This window comes from Crotalus tigris, unplaced genomic scaffold, assembly GCF_016545835.1.
Source record: "Crotalus tigris isolate CLP2741 ecotype Arizona unplaced genomic scaffold, ASM1654583v1 scf7180000018227.753833, whole genome shotgun sequence".
In the NCBI taxonomy this organism is placed as follows: Eukaryota; Metazoa; Chordata; class Lepidosauria; order Squamata; family Viperidae; genus Crotalus; species Crotalus tigris.
Window position 1 is genome coordinate 45,766 of NW_024096893.1, and position 17,805 is coordinate 63,570.

Genomic DNA, 17,805 nt, shown 5'->3' on the forward strand with positions numbered 1-17,805 from the left:
GAAGCAATGTGGGAGGTTTAGTAATCTGATGTCACTACCTCCCAAAGGAAGGAAATAAATCCCAAAATGTGTCTTCCCTGAGTTGCATTTCAGATATTTTTATTTTTATTATTTTCAGTTCCATAATATTTTTATCATAGTATCCACACAAATGTTTTGTAAGAACAGTTTGTGATGCTGAAGGGTTGTGCCTGATCTCCCACTTGTATCTTCACAGTGAAGCACATGTTCATCCTGTCTGTGATCTCAGACTGATATCTATATAAAGAGGTTGCTCATAGCTAGACAAGGAAAGGCTATAATCTAAACTGTGGTAGAAATTACACAAAGATAAGTAGAAAATCTGTATGATTCAGTGACCAGCTAAAATGCCCATTGTTTCTGTTTCCTACTTTTGGCATACTTCATGTTTTCTTTAAAAGACATCAAACAGATTTTTTTATGCAAGTACTAGTACAGCCTACATTTCTTCTCAACACCAGAAGTAAGGATTTCTGTCTAGCTTTTTTCTCTATAAAAGAGTAAAGATTGCCTATTTTGAATCTTATATATTGCTTTGGTGGCTACTTTCTCATGAGGCATAATGTGCTGTTCGACAGGTAGTCCTCAACTTATAACTGGTTGTTTAACAACATTTACGACAGCTATGGAGTGGGTGCTTTACAGCCTGTAAACTATTCCCCAGCCATTGTAAATGGCTTCACTATCTTATCTGGCAACTAGTTTGGATGTTTCACAATGTTTTGGCCAGTTTCTGGGAAAAAAAAACCCTATTCAAATGAATGAATTCGCACTTACAGCTACCAGTTTTGCTTAATAACCGTTGCAAAGAAGGTCATAAAACCATTTGTGGTCACATGAGCGTCTCAACCATAACAGCTTAGGACCAGATTTCCAATTCTAATAGCAGTCATAAGTCGAGGATCATCTGTGTCTAGCAGTTACTAAAAAAGCTTGTCCTTTATTTTACTTGATAAGCACACAATAGAAATCTCAAGAGATGCTGTGCCAAATAATGGCACAGGAGAAATCTAATCAGATGAGGAAACATTGGTTTCAATAATGTTGCCTTTCACTCCTTGCACAGAGCTCTTATGTTGGACTTCCTTTTCCTCCAGGGTTCCTGCAGCAACTAACCAGTCCAGGAATTTAACAGGAGGCTCTCCAACAGCAAAAGGCTCCCCTCGAGATGCTGCACCAGGAGCCCCAGCTCTTACCAGTTTTGTTCCTGTTACCAGACCAGCGGTTCCAATCACAACTCCTCCCTCTCAGACCCAGCTGCCAGCAGGCTCCCCACAGATGAATAACTGTTTGAGATACTCTTCTCAGCACACAGTTACCCAGACTCGCAGTGCTGTGCAAATGGGTAGGTATAATGTGCAGGCATCCTGTCCTCTGAATCTCACGTCAGAGACAGGAGTCTTTGGAATTCTCTGTCTATCTAGGATTCCTCAGCAAATTCCTGGCTCTGTTTAAAATGTAATCAGTAATAAGAATTAGAGTTTTAGTTTGGGTTTTTGCCTGCATTGTTTAAGGTGGTATTTATTGATTGCAAGAACCACATTTTGATTATCTTGCTATCCTGTACCCACAGCAGAAGTCCCACTATAATACTTACAGATGTTACACTAATTCATTTGGGAAGCATAAACCATCCTGTATGTTAAGAAGTAAACTTGATGAGTCTACTTAACAAGTGATGTATTGCTTTAATGTTTTAAAACACTTTATTAGGTTTAAAATATGAAAGATGTTTATTGTGCAATGCAACAAGTGTTACATCCAGGCCAGACTTGAAATACAATTTCTTTCTTTTTTAAAAAAATACATTCTGTAATGGGCTTTTTTCCACATGGCATTCTTTGTTCAAAGAATTTTCTGCATGTATATATCATCAGCTTTTACACTGCTGTTCGTTTGAGCTTTTCTACTATAATTATATATTCCAGTAGCTTTTCAGAATCATTTCAGAAATACTTTCTGATGATCACCAGATTGCTTTCCTAATATACAATACTGATTTGTCCTAAACATATTAAGAAAAAGCAGCCTCTGATCAGAAGTGCAATAGAATGGACTTGGGTTTTTAGGTGACTGTTTCAAAACATAGAATAAATGGTTCGTTATCCCACATTTTCAAGAAGATTAACTCATTACAAAAGTCTTGCTTTTAAATGGCTATATACTGCATGTAGATTCTGCTAGACATTAAGGAAAGAGAAAAACAGCTATCTATTGCATTATATTTACTGTATTGTACATCTAGTGTAAATGTTACCTCAACATCATATGATTCCAATTAGTATTTAGCTTGCTATATTTTTCTCAAACTGCAACTTCCAGACACTTACTAAGAGGAACCCCATGTAGAGCATGTTGCAATATTCAAGGTTTCCAAAATAATAATCCCTGCCAAATTCATCTGGCTCAGGGATAGACATGTGCATTCTTCATCAAAGATATCATTAATGGCAGCCGAGATTCATGGAATGTTCTCAGGCTGAAAATCTGTTCTTTCAAGGACAATGCAACTGTTTCCAAAACAGTCTGATACTTAGTCCCTGAGATCAGTTTTCTGTTTCCCAATAGCTGTTTTTATCCATCCTTCATTATCAAACTTACATAATATATACTGACTACTTCCTAGGAATTGAATGATAATGAGTATAGAATGAGGTGACATCAGCATACAGCCAGCATAATGATGACAATCCATTCTAAAAGTTTCAGATAATCTCTCCCAGTACCTTTGTGTAAATATTGAACTGTTAGCCCTACCAGGTAAATCAGACCAAAAATCAACTTCATGAGAAGGTTAAGACTACTTTTATTGAGAGAGGCTATAATAGTAGAATCTTGCAAGCTGATTATGCTGAACCTCCTCCCCTTCTTATACCCATGTGGATTAAGGAGATGTTTGAGCCGTTGCCACATATTTTGTGCTTGTTTTGATCTCAAGATATGTTTTTCCCTCATTCTTGGAGATGGATCTTGTTGTATACTTCATTCGCGTGCGAATGATGAAGACACATGGCGATGCTGAACAAACACTTTATTCTCCTTCTACAACAACCAAGCAAAAGCAAAAGGCACGCAGGCCTTTTCATATGGCCCGAAGCTCGGACAGTATCAACCAATAGGAACAAAGCGTTTTTGCGTCTTGCGCATGCGCAAAAGGCCGGCGCCGCTCTGTCTGGTCCCGGGCAGCTTTGGGAATGCCCAGGACCAATGCAACGTCCTGAGCCTGCTTTTGCAGGCTCAGGACACAACAGATCTCACCTGTCTCTTTCCAGGTCATCTTCCTTATTCTCTACATCAGTAGCATGGGAGATAAAATGAAATGGTCCAGTGGAACAGGGTAAATCCACAATCTAAGTGTCAAATCACAGCCTTCCAGTATCACCTTCTGGACCCAGCCTGAGAGGAAGATTCAGAACCACTGTAAAATGATACTCTCCAAGATTCAGCCTCCACAGGGCATCCAAAAGGGCTCATCTCTCCGTATATCTTGTCCACATCCTTAAAACCTTGACAGCTAAAAACAATCAAAATAGTAGAACAAATGATTGCTGATATAACACCTATATAATCAGTCCAAACTCAGAATTCCAACTCAAAATTAAATTAATCTGATTTCCCCACAAATAATTCAAATAATTCAAGTTGTTCACATTATTCTGGATTACTTCGCCTGTCAGAATAGGTAGTTACGGGAGAGGAGTAAATAAGACTGCTTCCTGAATTCATATGTAAATAAGAAATGTTGTAGTTTTCAGTTAAAATATTCCATATTACTTTTATTTTAAAAGTATTATACGAAAATCTAGTTCAATCTGATCCTGAATATATTTGCTTGAACTATGTTTATTTCTGAATTGCATGTAGTTTTTCTTACTGCATATGGCAAATCAAGATATAAGATGAAAATTGTAAGCTTTTGCACAGCTGAGATGTTACTGTTTCTGTATTATAGATGAGCTATAATCAAAGAGTTTCTTTCTGAATTAGTAGTTTGAATTGTTCAAAATCACTGATTATATCCCCATTTCTATTTTGACAGTGTTTCTGAAATTACTTTTCCTCCCCTCCTGTTTCCCTACACCCTTTTTCTTTTCAGTTGTGCACAACTCTGTGCAGGCCCAGGATCGGCCCACAGCCACAGTCTCACCACTGAGAAGTCAGAATTCTCCATCTCGCCTCCCAGCAACTGTGATCAGATCACACTCAGTGGCTTCTCCACAACATATCCACCACTCTCCTGTGCATATCATCCCTGGAGCACAATGTGCCAGACCTATTATTCCTCTCACTTCAGCAGCAGCAGCAATTACTCCTCCCAATGTCACTGCAGTCAATCTGAATGGAGAAGCTGGAAATGGGCCCATTACTGGCTTGGTAACTTGTAGCCCAACCAACACAGCTTGCAAAACAGAAGAAAGGAAAAATGAAAAGGTAAATTATCACTTTGCAACATGGAAGAGTAGATACATTATGCTGAGCCTTAAAATAATTAATTAATTGAATTAATTTGCTTACTAGATATGTAATAAATTTTCTTTCTGTCACAATCATTATTGCATTTTGATGTCAATTTTTGAAGGAACTCTGGAGACTGCATCAAAGGTTTTCAAGGAATATATATGTCCTTGGGTTATTCACTCCCGATTGATTTACTGTTTGTACATTTTTTTAAAATTTAACTTTGGAGCTGCTGACTGGTTGAGTGAGTACCTACATATTAAGAAATTCACTGTCCTCTCCATCTGTTGTACCTCTTTGATTGATATGCTTTGTTTAAATGCTGCAAATTTGAACAGCGCAGGTATACAAAAATCAAATAGTCTTTGCCATATATCCAAGTTCAGCCAAAATGGATTAATTAGAACAAAGATGTTAAGTGAAGTGTAGCCTCAGGGCTTAGAGTCAGGCATATTAAAACATTGATATGTGAATGTTTGAGGCTGTTTTAATTATACTGTAAACATCTTTGCTTCTTTCAGAAAATTGAACTTGCACATTTTGGTAAAACAGAACAAGACAGGATTAAATATGATGCTGAATATGGGATTGATTCTCTAGAGATGCAGGCATGTGGGGTTCACTTTCAGAACAGTCTTTTCAGTGTTAGAGCAGTAACATGTTCATGAAGGCTACTACCAAGCTGATCTAAACATGCTAAGCTCAGTAGATCCTTAACAAATACAGCACTGTATTTTGTTTTCATATAGAGTTTATACATGTTGTAACTAATCATTCTCCTGCATAGGTGTTGAATGCTCTCTATTAAAAAGTACTTGTAGAACTTCATGATTAATCACTGTTTAGAAGTATTGGAGTGAAAATCTGAGTGTGTAAAATAGTCATAGATTTTGTTGCTAAATATAAAGGTTTCCCTGTCTAGTTGTGTCCGACTCCAGGATGCGGTGCTCATCTCCGTTTCTTGGCTGAGGGAGTCAGTGTTTTCCAAAGACATTTTCCGTGGTCATGTGGCCAGCATGGCTATATGCCAAAAGCTCACTGAACGCTGTTACCTTCCCACCAAAGCAGTAGCTATTAATCTACTCGCTATTTGCATGCTTTTGAACTGCTAGTTGGACTGGAGTGTTTTATTGCTAAAGATTATGAATTTCTAGGTGGATCTTTTGTTCCATCTTCTTCAATTTTGAGGGCCATTTTAAAAAATACAAGTACAAAAATACAAAATTACCAGTTTAAAGTATAGGAGTCTTTTTTCCAAGAGTAAGTTTCAGATAAGTAAAGAACCATATATTTTATAGATTTCTTATCTTTTAATGATCAATTTAAAGGATGGAGTTTTTGTCATTCAGAAAAAAACCTAAGCAACAAATGAGACCAATTCAATTAATGTTTTGTTAAGTGGATGGACTTTCTTCTTTAGCTACATTACACAGTTTTTAGGCCAGCATGGTTATACATTTTAATTCATAATGATTTTTATTTTTATTTTTCCTATACTGTTTCAGAACTTATTCCAAAATTCAGGTCCCATTGATTGCCCTATATGGTAGTCCTTGATATACGACCACAATTCAGCCCAAAATTTCCATTGCTAAGCAAGAGAGTTGTTAAGTGAGTTTTGCCCCATTATATGACCTTTCTTGCCACAATTGTTAAATCACTGTTAACTTAGTACCATAACTGTTAAGTGAATCTGGCTTCCCCATTGACTTTGCTTGTTAGAAGGTCACAAAAGGAGATCACATGAACCTGGGACACTGCAAACATCATAACCACATGCCAGTTGCCAAGCATCTGAATTTTGATCACATGCCGTGGGGGTGTTGCAATGGTCATAAGGGTAAAAATTATTATATCACTTTTTTCAGTACCATTGTAACTTCAAACAGTCACTAAATAAATGGTTGTAAGTCAAGGACCAGCTATACATACCATCTTCGCCAAATGTCTTCAGAGCCTGAGCCCTGCCTTGTTGTTCCATTCTCCATAAGCTGATCAATATTAACCTCATTCAGAGCAGGGCATCTGCAGAACTACAAAATACCTTTTTGTGTTCTAATATTTTAGTGAAACTGGAATAGGAATAGAAGCAAAGGAAATTTGGATTACAGGTGATCAAAAGCCACCTGTCGTTTAGTGTTTGCCTTGAATTTAATTCCTCCCTCTTATCTCATGTGACAGTCTCTGTCCCAATAATCTATTCTTCTGGAAACTGAGTTGGGTTTTTGCTATTTATTATTGGACTTGGGCAGGGCTTTTTTTCTTATAGAATGCCCAGAACAGAGTTCCGGCACCTTTTTTGGATGGAACCTTGTAGGGTAGGCAAGTGTGTGAGTTCCGGCACTTTTTTTTTTTTTTTTTTACAAAAAAAGCACTGGACTTGGGTTGCCATATTTCTTATTCTTTTGTAGACATTCCTTCAGTTCTTAATGTTCCTAAAATGTAGCATCTAAGATTAGTCAAAGGACTCCAGATGCAGCATGACTAGTGACATTAGTTTCAAATAATTTTTCTGTCTGTTACCGTGACGTAAGACTGTATTGGGGATTTTAGTAACTCCTGCTGGCTTATGATCTGTAGGCAATATACCAGATACATAGATCTTTATTATACGCTAAACATCTATGTCTGTATTTTCTAAATGTAGTATATATTTAGGCTGAAGTTCATATTGGAGATCTCAGCTTTGTGTTCTAATCCAGGGGTCCCCAACTCCTGGTCTGTGCAACATACCAGCAACCAATCCGCACAAACAAGGAAAGCCCCATCCACAGGATGCAGGCAGCACACAAAACCACGCTGTCTCCGGGCCGCAGAAAAACTTCTCTCGATGTAACCGGTCCCTGGTGCCCAAAAGGTTGGGGACCTCTGTTCTAATCTATGAAAACAATTTTGAAACTTCTGGTTTTTTTAAAAAAAAAATCCTGTTTTGCATAGTATGCACTTTCACATAGTTATTAGTGACTGATTGGAAAATTGCTGGCAACATGTGAGCAAGTCAAATCACCGTAGTAAATTTGCTTCAGTCCATTGTCAGCTTCAGATTTTTGGATAAAAAACATTTGTTTCTGAAGCTTCCAAATTCCAAGCTTCCTCTTTAGAAGTTAAAACTATTTCAAGTTGAAGCAATAGGATAACTGTGGATGTGGATAATTTAGTATTACAACATTAAGCACAGGTGACAAAAAATTCAGACTACATTGTTTTTATAAATTTTTTATAAAAAAAGGATTTTATAATATATACATTTATTTTGTTTATTATCATAAACCAATCTGCAGCAGTGTATTATGTGTTAAAATCACATAATATAATTTCTTTAATAGCAGTATTTCTGATAATTACCAATATGTTATGATTTTATATCAATCTATTCTTCCTCTGACAGTTTCTTTTGATAAATAATTTAGATATTTTCATGTCAGGTGTAACTACTGACTTGAACAAAATGATAGTATTCCAGGAGGTTAATCTGATGAAGCAAATCACACTGGAAATGTTTAACCATCTAATTATTCTTTCTGGGAGGGGGGAACCCTGGCTTCTGATAAGAATTCTGATTAAACTTTCCCAAAGCATATGGCACTATGGCTGCTAAAGAGATGAATACATTGTTGGTTCTTGGAACAGTTTATGAATCCATCTTCAGCAACAGAGCATCTTTATAATTTTCTGATGTCTAAAATATACCCCAAATTAGTTGGAAGCCAGCTATTTGAAAATACCATTTGTTCCTCTAAGCTAGTAGTAAAATCTGTTCAAAATGTTAATGTAGGGTAGGGTAGAATTGCCATATGGACTTAAGGAATTATTGATTCGTGCATAATTTCATTCCTGTACATTATGCTTAAAATACTGTAGTGATTTTTCCTTTTTACCAGTTAGTAAACACCATCAGTTCTTCTCTGGTGTGACCTACAAATTTACTTACGTATTTATCTTGCAAATCTATATCTTAACACTGGGCAGTTAAATAAACATAAAAGGAAAAATTTCAGTTAAAAAAAACAATAAAAGATGTCAAATAAAAATAATCAACTCTTCATCAAAATTGTCAAAGAAGGCAAACAGAAATACCCAAACTCCTGGCCATAAAGCCTGAGAGAGGAGATGGACTTTCTGAAATCCTGGTGGGTTGGGAGGCTTTCCATAGGCCAAGTACAACCACAGAGAAGCCCCACATCATAGCCATAGAGGTGTTCAGCAGCTACAGCTTAATCCAGCCGGGTTTAGAAATAATTCAGAGACATGGGTATGTACTAGTTGCTCAGATCTACTAGAGCAGGGTTTTTCAACCAGTGGTACGGGTACCACCTGTGGTACATTGGCACCTGGCAGGTGGTACGCGACCATCCTAGAAAAGTGGTAGGGGAATGAGCTGAACCGTTGGCATCACCACACAAGCCTGAGTGAGAGATGGCTGGAGTTGTAGGGCTGTCAGGGCTCAGCAGAAGCACCAGGATCAGCGCCAGGCTCCAGCTGGTGCTCGGCGCTGATCCTGGCGCTTCTGAGCCCAGAAAAAGCGCCGATCAGCTGGAATGTTGCAGCATCTCCAGGGTCTTGTGATTTACATTCAGATGCTTGGCAACCGATTCATATTTATGACAGTCACAGTGTCCCAGGGTCATGTAAAGTGACCAAAACCTGCTGCAATCACCCAGCAGATGGGGGAATAAAAACCAAACACCCCCCCACCCCACCCCCGCTGCCAATCCTCAACAGAAATGCTCACAACAATGAAAACCTCAGATAGGAGGAAGAGTGCCGCTGGGTGGGCAGGCAGGTGTCTTGCTCAGCTGTGGCTTAGGGGGCACTTTTTTCAGTGCCATTGTAACTTCGAATAGTCACTAAGCGAACTGTTGTAAGTTGAGGACTACCTGTACTTTATCACTTTTTTCCTTTTTGGGGGGGGGGCATCAAGTTTTTGACACCTTGCTAGGCGACTGGTGGTACTCGGATATTGCCATATCCTAAAAGTGATACAATGAGGGAAAAGATTGAAAAGCCTGTACTAGAGGAGAAATAGGCTATAAGTTTAATAAAATAATTAAATTAACCCTAGCTATTGAGCACCTGCTACCCATCAGATGAAAGCATGATGTTTTCACACAATAGTAAATTTATTTATTTATTTTACATTTTTATTTATAGTAACACTCCCATCAAGTTGGATCACAGCGGTTAATGTCACTCAATGATGACCTACTAAATGTTATGGAAACAATTTTATTAAAATAATAAATAGTGCAGTAATAAAAATACTGTGCAGACATAAAGGCAAAAAAGTATAACACTACCACGAAAAGACAAATAGCAGAACAAAAATAACAGCATTTATGGGGAAAACTAATGTTTTTGTTTATTATTTAAATATGCCACAGAAGAGATAATCTAAATCAGTGGTTCTCAACCTTCCTAATGCCGCGACCCTTTAATACAGTTCCTCATGTTGTGGTGACCCCCAACCCCCATCCAGCTGGCCGGGGAGGGTATCAAAAACTTGTCCAAAAAAAAGAGGAAAAAATGGGAAAGTATAGGTAGTCCTCGACTTACAACAATTCACTTAGTGACTGTTTGAAGTTACAACAGCACTGAAAAAGCGAATTATGATCATTTTTCACACTTATGATTGTTGCAGCATCCCCAGGGTTATGTGATTTACATTTGGATGCTTGACAACTGATTCATACTTATGATGTTCACAGTGTCCCAGGGTCATGTGATCAATGGCTAGGGGACGTGGCCAGCTAATCACTCAGGTTGCAGAGTGCCTGTGGGGGGGAATCTGTGGGTCTCTGGGATGGGACTGGGGTGGGTGCCTTCCTTCCTTCCCTTCCTTCTCTCCCCTTGCCCCTTCCTTCTTTCTTTTCTTCCTTTTCTTCACCTCCTTTTTAGTCTCTTCCTCCTTCCCTCCCTCTCCCATTGTCCCTTCCTTCCTTCTTTCCTTCCTTTCCTTCACCTCCTTCTTAGTCTCTTCCTCCTTCCCACCCTCTCCCATTGTCCCTTCGTTCCTTCCTTCCTTTCCTTCACCTCCTGCTTAGTCTCTTCCTCCTTCCCTCCCTCTCTCCCATTGTCCTTTCCTTCCTTTCCTTCCCCTCCCTTAGTCTCTTCCTCCCTCCCTCTCTCCCATTGTCCCTTCCTTCCTTCTTTCCTTCCTTTCCTTCCTCTCCTTCTTAGTCTCTTCCTCCTTCCCTCCCTCTCTCCCATTGTCCCTTCCTTCCTTCTTTCCTTCCTTTCCTTCCTCTCCCTCTTAGTCTCTTCCTCCCTCCCTCCCTCTCTCCCATTGTCCCTTCCTTCCTTCCTTCCCTCTTTGTCCCTTCCTCCCTTCCCTCCCTTCCATTGTTCCTCCCTTCCTTCCCTCTCTCATTGTTCCTTACTTCCCTCCCTCTTCATTCGTTCCTTCCTTCCCCCCCTCCGTGCCCAGGAAGGGACAAGGGGAGGGGGATAGGCTGCCAGTGTGGCTGGGAGCTTTACTGCCAGCAAACCTGCCTGTGCACAGGCAGAGACAGAAGAGAGCTCACCCAGCTCACTTGCTCAGCTTTGCCGAAAGGCATGCAGATTGCTAAGTTAGCAGAAGCTCCAGGATCAGCGCCGGGTTACAGCTGATTCGCACTTCTGCTAAATTAGCAAGTGCCTGTTTTCTAGCGAGCAAGTTTGCTGGGCAGGAGCCAAGGAGAGCAGCTACAGCTGCAGAAGCGTGGATCAGCTGTAGAGGCTCGCCCCGATCCTGGACAAGAGGGAAGGAAGGAAAGACAGAAGGGACAAGGGGGAGAGGAAGGGAAGGAGGGACAAAGAGGGAGGCAAAAGGAAGGAAGGAAGGAAGGAAGGAAGGAAGGAAGGAAGGAAGGAAGGAAGGAAGGAAGGAAGGAAGGAAGGAAGGAAGGAAGGAAGGAGGGGAGAGGGAGGGAAGGAGGGACAAAGAGGGAGGCGAAGGAAAAGAAGGAAGGAAGGAAGGAAGGAAGGAAGGAAGGAAGGAAGGAAGGAAGGAAGGAAGGAAGGAAGGGACAATGGGAGAGGGAGGGAAGGAGGAAGAGACCAAGACGGAGGGAAGGAAAGGAAGTTCCAGCCAGGAGAGGCTTGCCAGCCCGGCTGCCGAGAAACAGAAGAGCGCAAAGCCAAGAAGAAGAAGGTGGCGGTTTCCTTCCAAAGGGGGCTCCTTTTCTCCACCCCTTCCCTGGATTTGTGGGGAATTTCTCGTCACCAATGCTGGCAGGTGCTGCTTCGAGCCTGCCGTGAGCTTTCTCGCCCTCTTTGCTTCTCCCCCCTCCCCCACTTTTGTGAGGATTGTGGCGCCCTTGGGAAGCCGATCATGCTTTGAAGCTTAGGAGAGGAGGAGGAGGAGTCCCTTCCTCCTTCTCTTCCTCTTGTGTCAGCTGGCGCAAGTTCGGGGATCCCCAGCTGACGGGTGCAGGAGTTGGGTGCTGCAGCGGCCTCCCCTTTGCTGACCTACATGCACGAGAAGAAGTCAATCTGGTTGCTACACAATGAGTCTCTGGGGAGGGCGGGGCCTTGCTCTGCGCCTGCGCTCTTCATGCGCCCCCTTCAGGGCACATTTGGTAGAGTTCGTGCAGACTGCTGCCAAGCAGCATATTTTCCACAATCAAGTGAAGTGAGCGAAGGGGGGGAGGGAGAGAAGGCGTTTGACAAGCCCTGCCTAAGACCATCAGAAATATGTGTTTTCCGATGGTCTTAGGCGACCCCTGTGAAAGGCTCGTGCAACCCCCAAAAGGGTCACGACCCACAGGTTGAGAACCGCTGATCTAAATAGATTGGGTGAGGCAATTTAATAGTGGGCTACCATTGACAAGGTCCTAGTAGTTTCAAGACAAGCTTCTTTTTGATAATGACACACATAGCAGGACTTTATCCAATGAACACAACTCCACAGCTTCCCAAAATAACATGGACTGAGCCTTCCAGCTGAATGAAATCTCCCCCAACTCTAGTTCCTTCAGCTTGTTTGAATTCACTTTCACTTTACAGGTAGTCCTCAAGGTACAAACCTAATGGAACCTGGCCATTAAGCTCGTAAGTCAAAAAATTAATCAGACATAATTTTACATTTTTTTAAATCAAATTCATTAATTAAATCAAATGGGTTGTTAAATGAACGAAGATCTGACTTACTATTTCTTCCGATAGCTGCCATGTCAACTGAACTGGGAGAGTTTCCTGCTGACCGCCGATCAGCTGTTTCTAGTGAGCTGGCTCAGGAACTAAATTGCCTCCAAGCAGGGCTTGAAGTCATTAGTTATTTTTTTAAAAAACAAAACAACTGCTGCTAGCCAGCTCAAGTGTCTTCAGCTAGGAGGGGGGCAGCAAGCCAGTGTTTTAAGAAAAACCACTTGCCAGCTTAAGAGTCTCCAGCCAGGCACCCAGAGAGAGATGGGTGAGGGATATGCAGAACTCTCGGCTTGTAATAGTAACAAAGATGGAAGGGATCTTGAGGTTATCTGGTCTAACCCACTGCTCTCACAAGAGAGTGCAGTATTTCTGATAAATGCCTATCCAGTCTCTTTTTAAAAGCTTCTAGTGATGGGGGCATCCACAACTTCTGGAGGCAATTTAAAATTAAAAACCTGCAAACTACAGTAATATATGCTAATCTGCAAAATAAAACCTCAATAGTTTGCAAACATAATAGTTTGCAAAGTACAGCACTTTAAAAGCAGAGATGTTCTCAAAGTGCTTTCAAACTGTTTGTTTTCCAGCAAAGTGCTTTCAAACTGTTTGTTTGCCAGCACTATAGAGTAACAAAAAAAATATTTTAAAATACTTACAGAAGTAATTCTAGCACTCAAGCCCAGGAAGTAGCAAGATTGCAGCAAAAGCTCAGCTCAGCACTTGTTTGATCATGTGACCAGCCCCCCCAAAAATGGCCCAGGCAAGTCACAGAATTAAAATGGCGGCTGTTTGCAGCAGAGCCTTAATCCAAGTCACATGGCTACAGAGGCTTCTTTTTGGTCGCAGTTTTGAATTTCTAATGTAAGTACCCTTTTTGAATTAATTCATTTTTGTGAAAACTCACTAAATAAACATTCGTACCTGGGGGATTACATGTACTTGATCCACTCTAAGTAGCCAATGATGGAGTCCTGTGCAACTGCTGAGGATACAAAGGAAAAACAGATCTACATGCCATCTATGAAGAAAAGTCACCCATCCCATAAATTGGCAATGTTCCTTATTAGAATGTGTCCTTGAAGTAGGAGTGAACTGTAACAAATCCATGTGTCAAACAACTAATTGATCAGTAAGTTCAGTCCTCCTGAATGTTTCTATAGACTTGTGTATGAACAAAGGAATCAGACTAGCCCAAGTGAAAGGTTAGTCAGGCACTCATAATTCAGAATGCCATGGTTAATAGAAAGAACAGCGCAGAAATTTGTACAAAGTTAGTTTTGATGGCCAAAGACATAGGCTATCCTGTGTTAAAGTATTAAGTTTTCCCTTCCAAACCACTAGTGGCAAGACACTAATGAAAATACTCTTCTGCATGGTTCAGAAAGAATATTATAAAAATAATTAGGCAAAGAAAAAATATCTACCAGAGAAGCTATTGTGGTGGTAATGTGGGACTTTGGTTCTATTTCCCTGCAAGCCCAGGGCTCTCTGTTTAAGCTTTAGTATGATCTTCTTACACTTAGTACTCCTCAATGGAACTATATCTACATATACATTGAGGACTTACTAGTCCTCAATGGAACTACACCCCAAGAATGCTATGGGTTACCCCAATGTCCTATCTTAGGCCCAGTATTCTTCAACATCTTCATAAATGATTTAAATGAGGGGATAGAATTTGCAGATGACACTAAGCTGGGGGGAATAGCCAACACTTAGAACATAGACTCAATGCCAGAAGGACCTTTATAGACTTGGGCCTTATCCAAAAAAAATGTAATTTGGTGATGAGAAAGACAAGGTTTTAGACTTAGGCAAGAAAAACCAAATGTATAGGTATACAATAGGTGGTATCTGGTTCCACAACAATAACTGTGAGAGGGATTTAGGAGTCCTAGTGGACAACTACTTAAGTATGAGGCAGCAGTGAGCTGCAGCTCCCAATAAAAGCCAGTGCAGTCCTAGACTGCATCAACAGAGGGATAGTATCAAGATCATGTGAACTGTTAGTACTGCTTTATACACACTGGTAAGACTGCACTTGGAATACTGCATCCAGCTTTTGTCACCACAACCACAAAAGATGTTGAGATTCTAGAAGGCATACAAAGAAGAGAAACAAAGATGATTAAGGGATTGGAGGCTAAAACATACAATGAACGCTTGCAGGACCTGGTTATGTCTACTCTAATGAATAGCTATCTTCCAGTATTTGAGAGCTGTCACTGAGAAGAGGGGGTTGACCTATTCTCCAAAGTGTTCTATGACAACTCACCACGGCTAACTTGTCACAGCCAACTCAACACGGGACAATTCACCATGGCCAACTTGCCATAGGACAACTTGCCGCGGGACAAGAGTTACACTAATATCAAAGAAATAGTGGAATAGAATCATTGAAGAAAGGATACTAAAGGAGGGGTAAAATGATATGTGAATGACAAAAATTAAAATAATATTTACCTATTTTAAATAATTAAATTTAATTGTTAAATTTTCCTGCATCAAGTTATCCTGTGACAAGTTGGCCATAGCAAGTTGTCCCGCGGCGAATTGGCTGTGACAAGTTAGCTATGGCGAATTGTCCCATTCTGTCTCCAAAACACCTGAGGGCAGGACAGGAAGTAATGGGTGGAAGCTTATCAAAGAGAGATCCAACCTAGAACTAAGGAGAAATTTCATCACAGTGAGAACAATTATTCAGTTGTGGGTGCTCCATCACTGCAGTTTTTAAGAATAGATTGGACAGCCATTTGTCCAGAATGGTATAGGGTCTTCTATTTGAGCAGGGAGTTGGACTAGAAGACTTTGAAGATCCTTTCCAACTCTGTTATACTGTTCTGTTAATGTCTTGGCCCTAACGTCATAAAAAATAAATTCCTTTTGTTCGCAAATTACATCTTGGACTATCATTCTGTAAGAATTGTTGGTGTTTAAAGTAAATTTGAGCATGTTGGATGTTTAACATTAAATTAGTTCAAGATGGAATATATTGATTATAGTTCTTATATTTTTTTAGTCTTAGTACATTTAAGAATATGCATTTTAGATCCAGAAAATAGTAAAATAAGAAAAGCAAAATAGTATGCAGCTGCAGACATAGATTCCCCCTCATTTCTAATTTATTCTTAACTATAGAAATGTAGCACTGCCAAATTTTGTTCTGCAATGATAAAAGCTTGGTTTAACTGCTAAAGCTCAATTTCCTTTTAATATACAGATGGGGTTCTGTTCAGTGCATGTGGCCCACAGCTTTCCCTGTGCCAAAAGGCTGATCTGGCTGCTTCAACAATAGTCACATGATTCATTAGAAATTTGACATATCTGGAAAATTCTCTTTTATTGTTTAAGTAGTTGCTGTTTAGTCCCTGTGGAACATTAGGTAAAGAGCATTTGTAGGATTTTTTTCTTTTTTTTTTTTGCTAAACAGAGCCTCTTGATAATTTGCTAAGAAAGGTTATGTTCAGACAAAAATGAAGAAAGCCAAACTATTTTAATCCTTTAATGTAAATTGTGAGGTATATCATTCTCTAGCTCTTTTCCACACCCATCTTTTTCTCAGAAATAGATTACAGAATCAAAGTTCAGCACAGAACCAGGCATACTTTACTCTGGGAACACCCATGCTGAGAACTCCCAGTGTGATCTGCTTGTCTTCTTCTCTTGAAGAATATGCTTGTCTTCAAGTCACATTTTGCATTCTGATTTGCCAGCAAAGCAATATTTGCAATGAGCATTATATTGGTGGAATTTTAAACATAAGTTTTAATTTGTTTCATTTGGTGCATCAGATTGTACAAAATAAGACTATTGTTCTATAGTAAATAACTAAAATGTAACTTGGATGCCTTCAAATTCTAAGCACCTTGAGAAATTATAGTGAGCCCAGAAGATTGTTCCCATCCTTCAACTTTATAATTTTAGAAACCCCACAGTTTTGACTTAAGGAAGATATATTTCTACAGTATTATACAGTATGCTCTTTCAGGAAAACCAACTACTGCTGTATCTTACTAAGTATCAGTGATGACCAAATGGCAAACATGGCTAGGGGTGGTTTGTATAAAGGATGACCTTGACAGAGAAAGGGAAGATCTGTTATCAAGGCAACAAATAGCAACATAGATTGAGCCCATACAAAGTTACTTACAAAAACATCTACTACAGAAGCCTTCATAATTCACATGAAAATAAAAGGAGGAGGAAGGGAAGTAAATTTAAATCTGCAAGATTCTGTTACTATATCCATTTTACTAAAAAGAAAACGTTGTAAATCTATGCAGCAACAGTTTCTTGATGCTGTCTGATAGTTCGCACAAATTCATCTTGTGCACCAATTGCATCCCTTCTTGAACTGGGAGATCTTGTTCACAGTTAATCAAGCCTTACTCAATTCTCCTGAGGATTACTGTAATCTATATAACACTATCCATAAAGAGCATTTGGAACTCACAACTGTCCAGAATGCAACAGTACAGACAGTTTTTGGTGTTTCTTGGTAGGCTCATATAAGACCACTCCATGAGTTGCATTGCCTCCTGGTAAACTTTCAGATATGTTTCAAGGTACCATTCTCACTTATAAAACCCTATATAGCATAGTGTTAGGTTGCTGGACTGTCTTTCTTCATTGTTTCTGCTCTCCCTACCAGATGTAGCAGAGAGAACATGCTCTGGACACTTCTATTAAACAATTTCATCTTGCTGGACCAGAAGCTGTGATTTTTCTATGATAGTGACCTAAAACCCTGTTACACTTTTGCAAGGTTCTGAAGACCTGGCTGTTTCTCCAGGCGTTTGTACCAGGAGTTTGGTGAGCTCTACTGCTGCTGTGATTTTTCATAATTGTATTTATTCTTTATCTTAGGCAACATGAGTTATCAGTTGCATCTATTGCTTTAAATCAGTTGGTGACCAACTCAGGATCAGTGATATGCTAGTTCAGGCTAAGCAACGTTTGGCTGAAGGTGCTTCAGTGGTGGGATCCAGCCAGTTCGCACCGGTTCAGTAGAACCAGTAACTAATGTTTTGTTGTCCCGGCCCAGAATGGACTTCCAGAAGTGACATCCACACAGAGAACTGGTTGTTCACATATTTTAATCCCTCCTTGAATATAGGAGCTATACTAAACATGTCTGAGATTCTAGGATGGTGAAAACAATATGGAGAAATTATGGGGTTTAAAGTATTTTGGAAATGTCTT

General features: G+C 39.8%; 1 protein-coding gene across 1 annotated transcript in view; it reads left to right on the plus strand.

Annotated features, from left to right (window-relative positions):
* Window positions 1-17,805, plus strand: part of LOC120310592 (E3 ubiquitin-protein ligase SH3RF3-like) — a gene marked incomplete at its 5' end in the record, with an annotated part of 104,535 nt that overhangs the window by 44,539 nt on the left and 42,191 nt on the right. Inside the window, 2 exons of the mRNA XM_039349161.1 lie at window positions 1,119-1,366; window positions 4,118-4,452. Coding sequence (XP_039205095.1) covers window positions 1,119-1,366; window positions 4,118-4,452 — 583 coding nt within the window. The remainder of the gene's footprint in view (window positions 1-1,118; window positions 1,367-4,117; window positions 4,453-17,805) is intronic.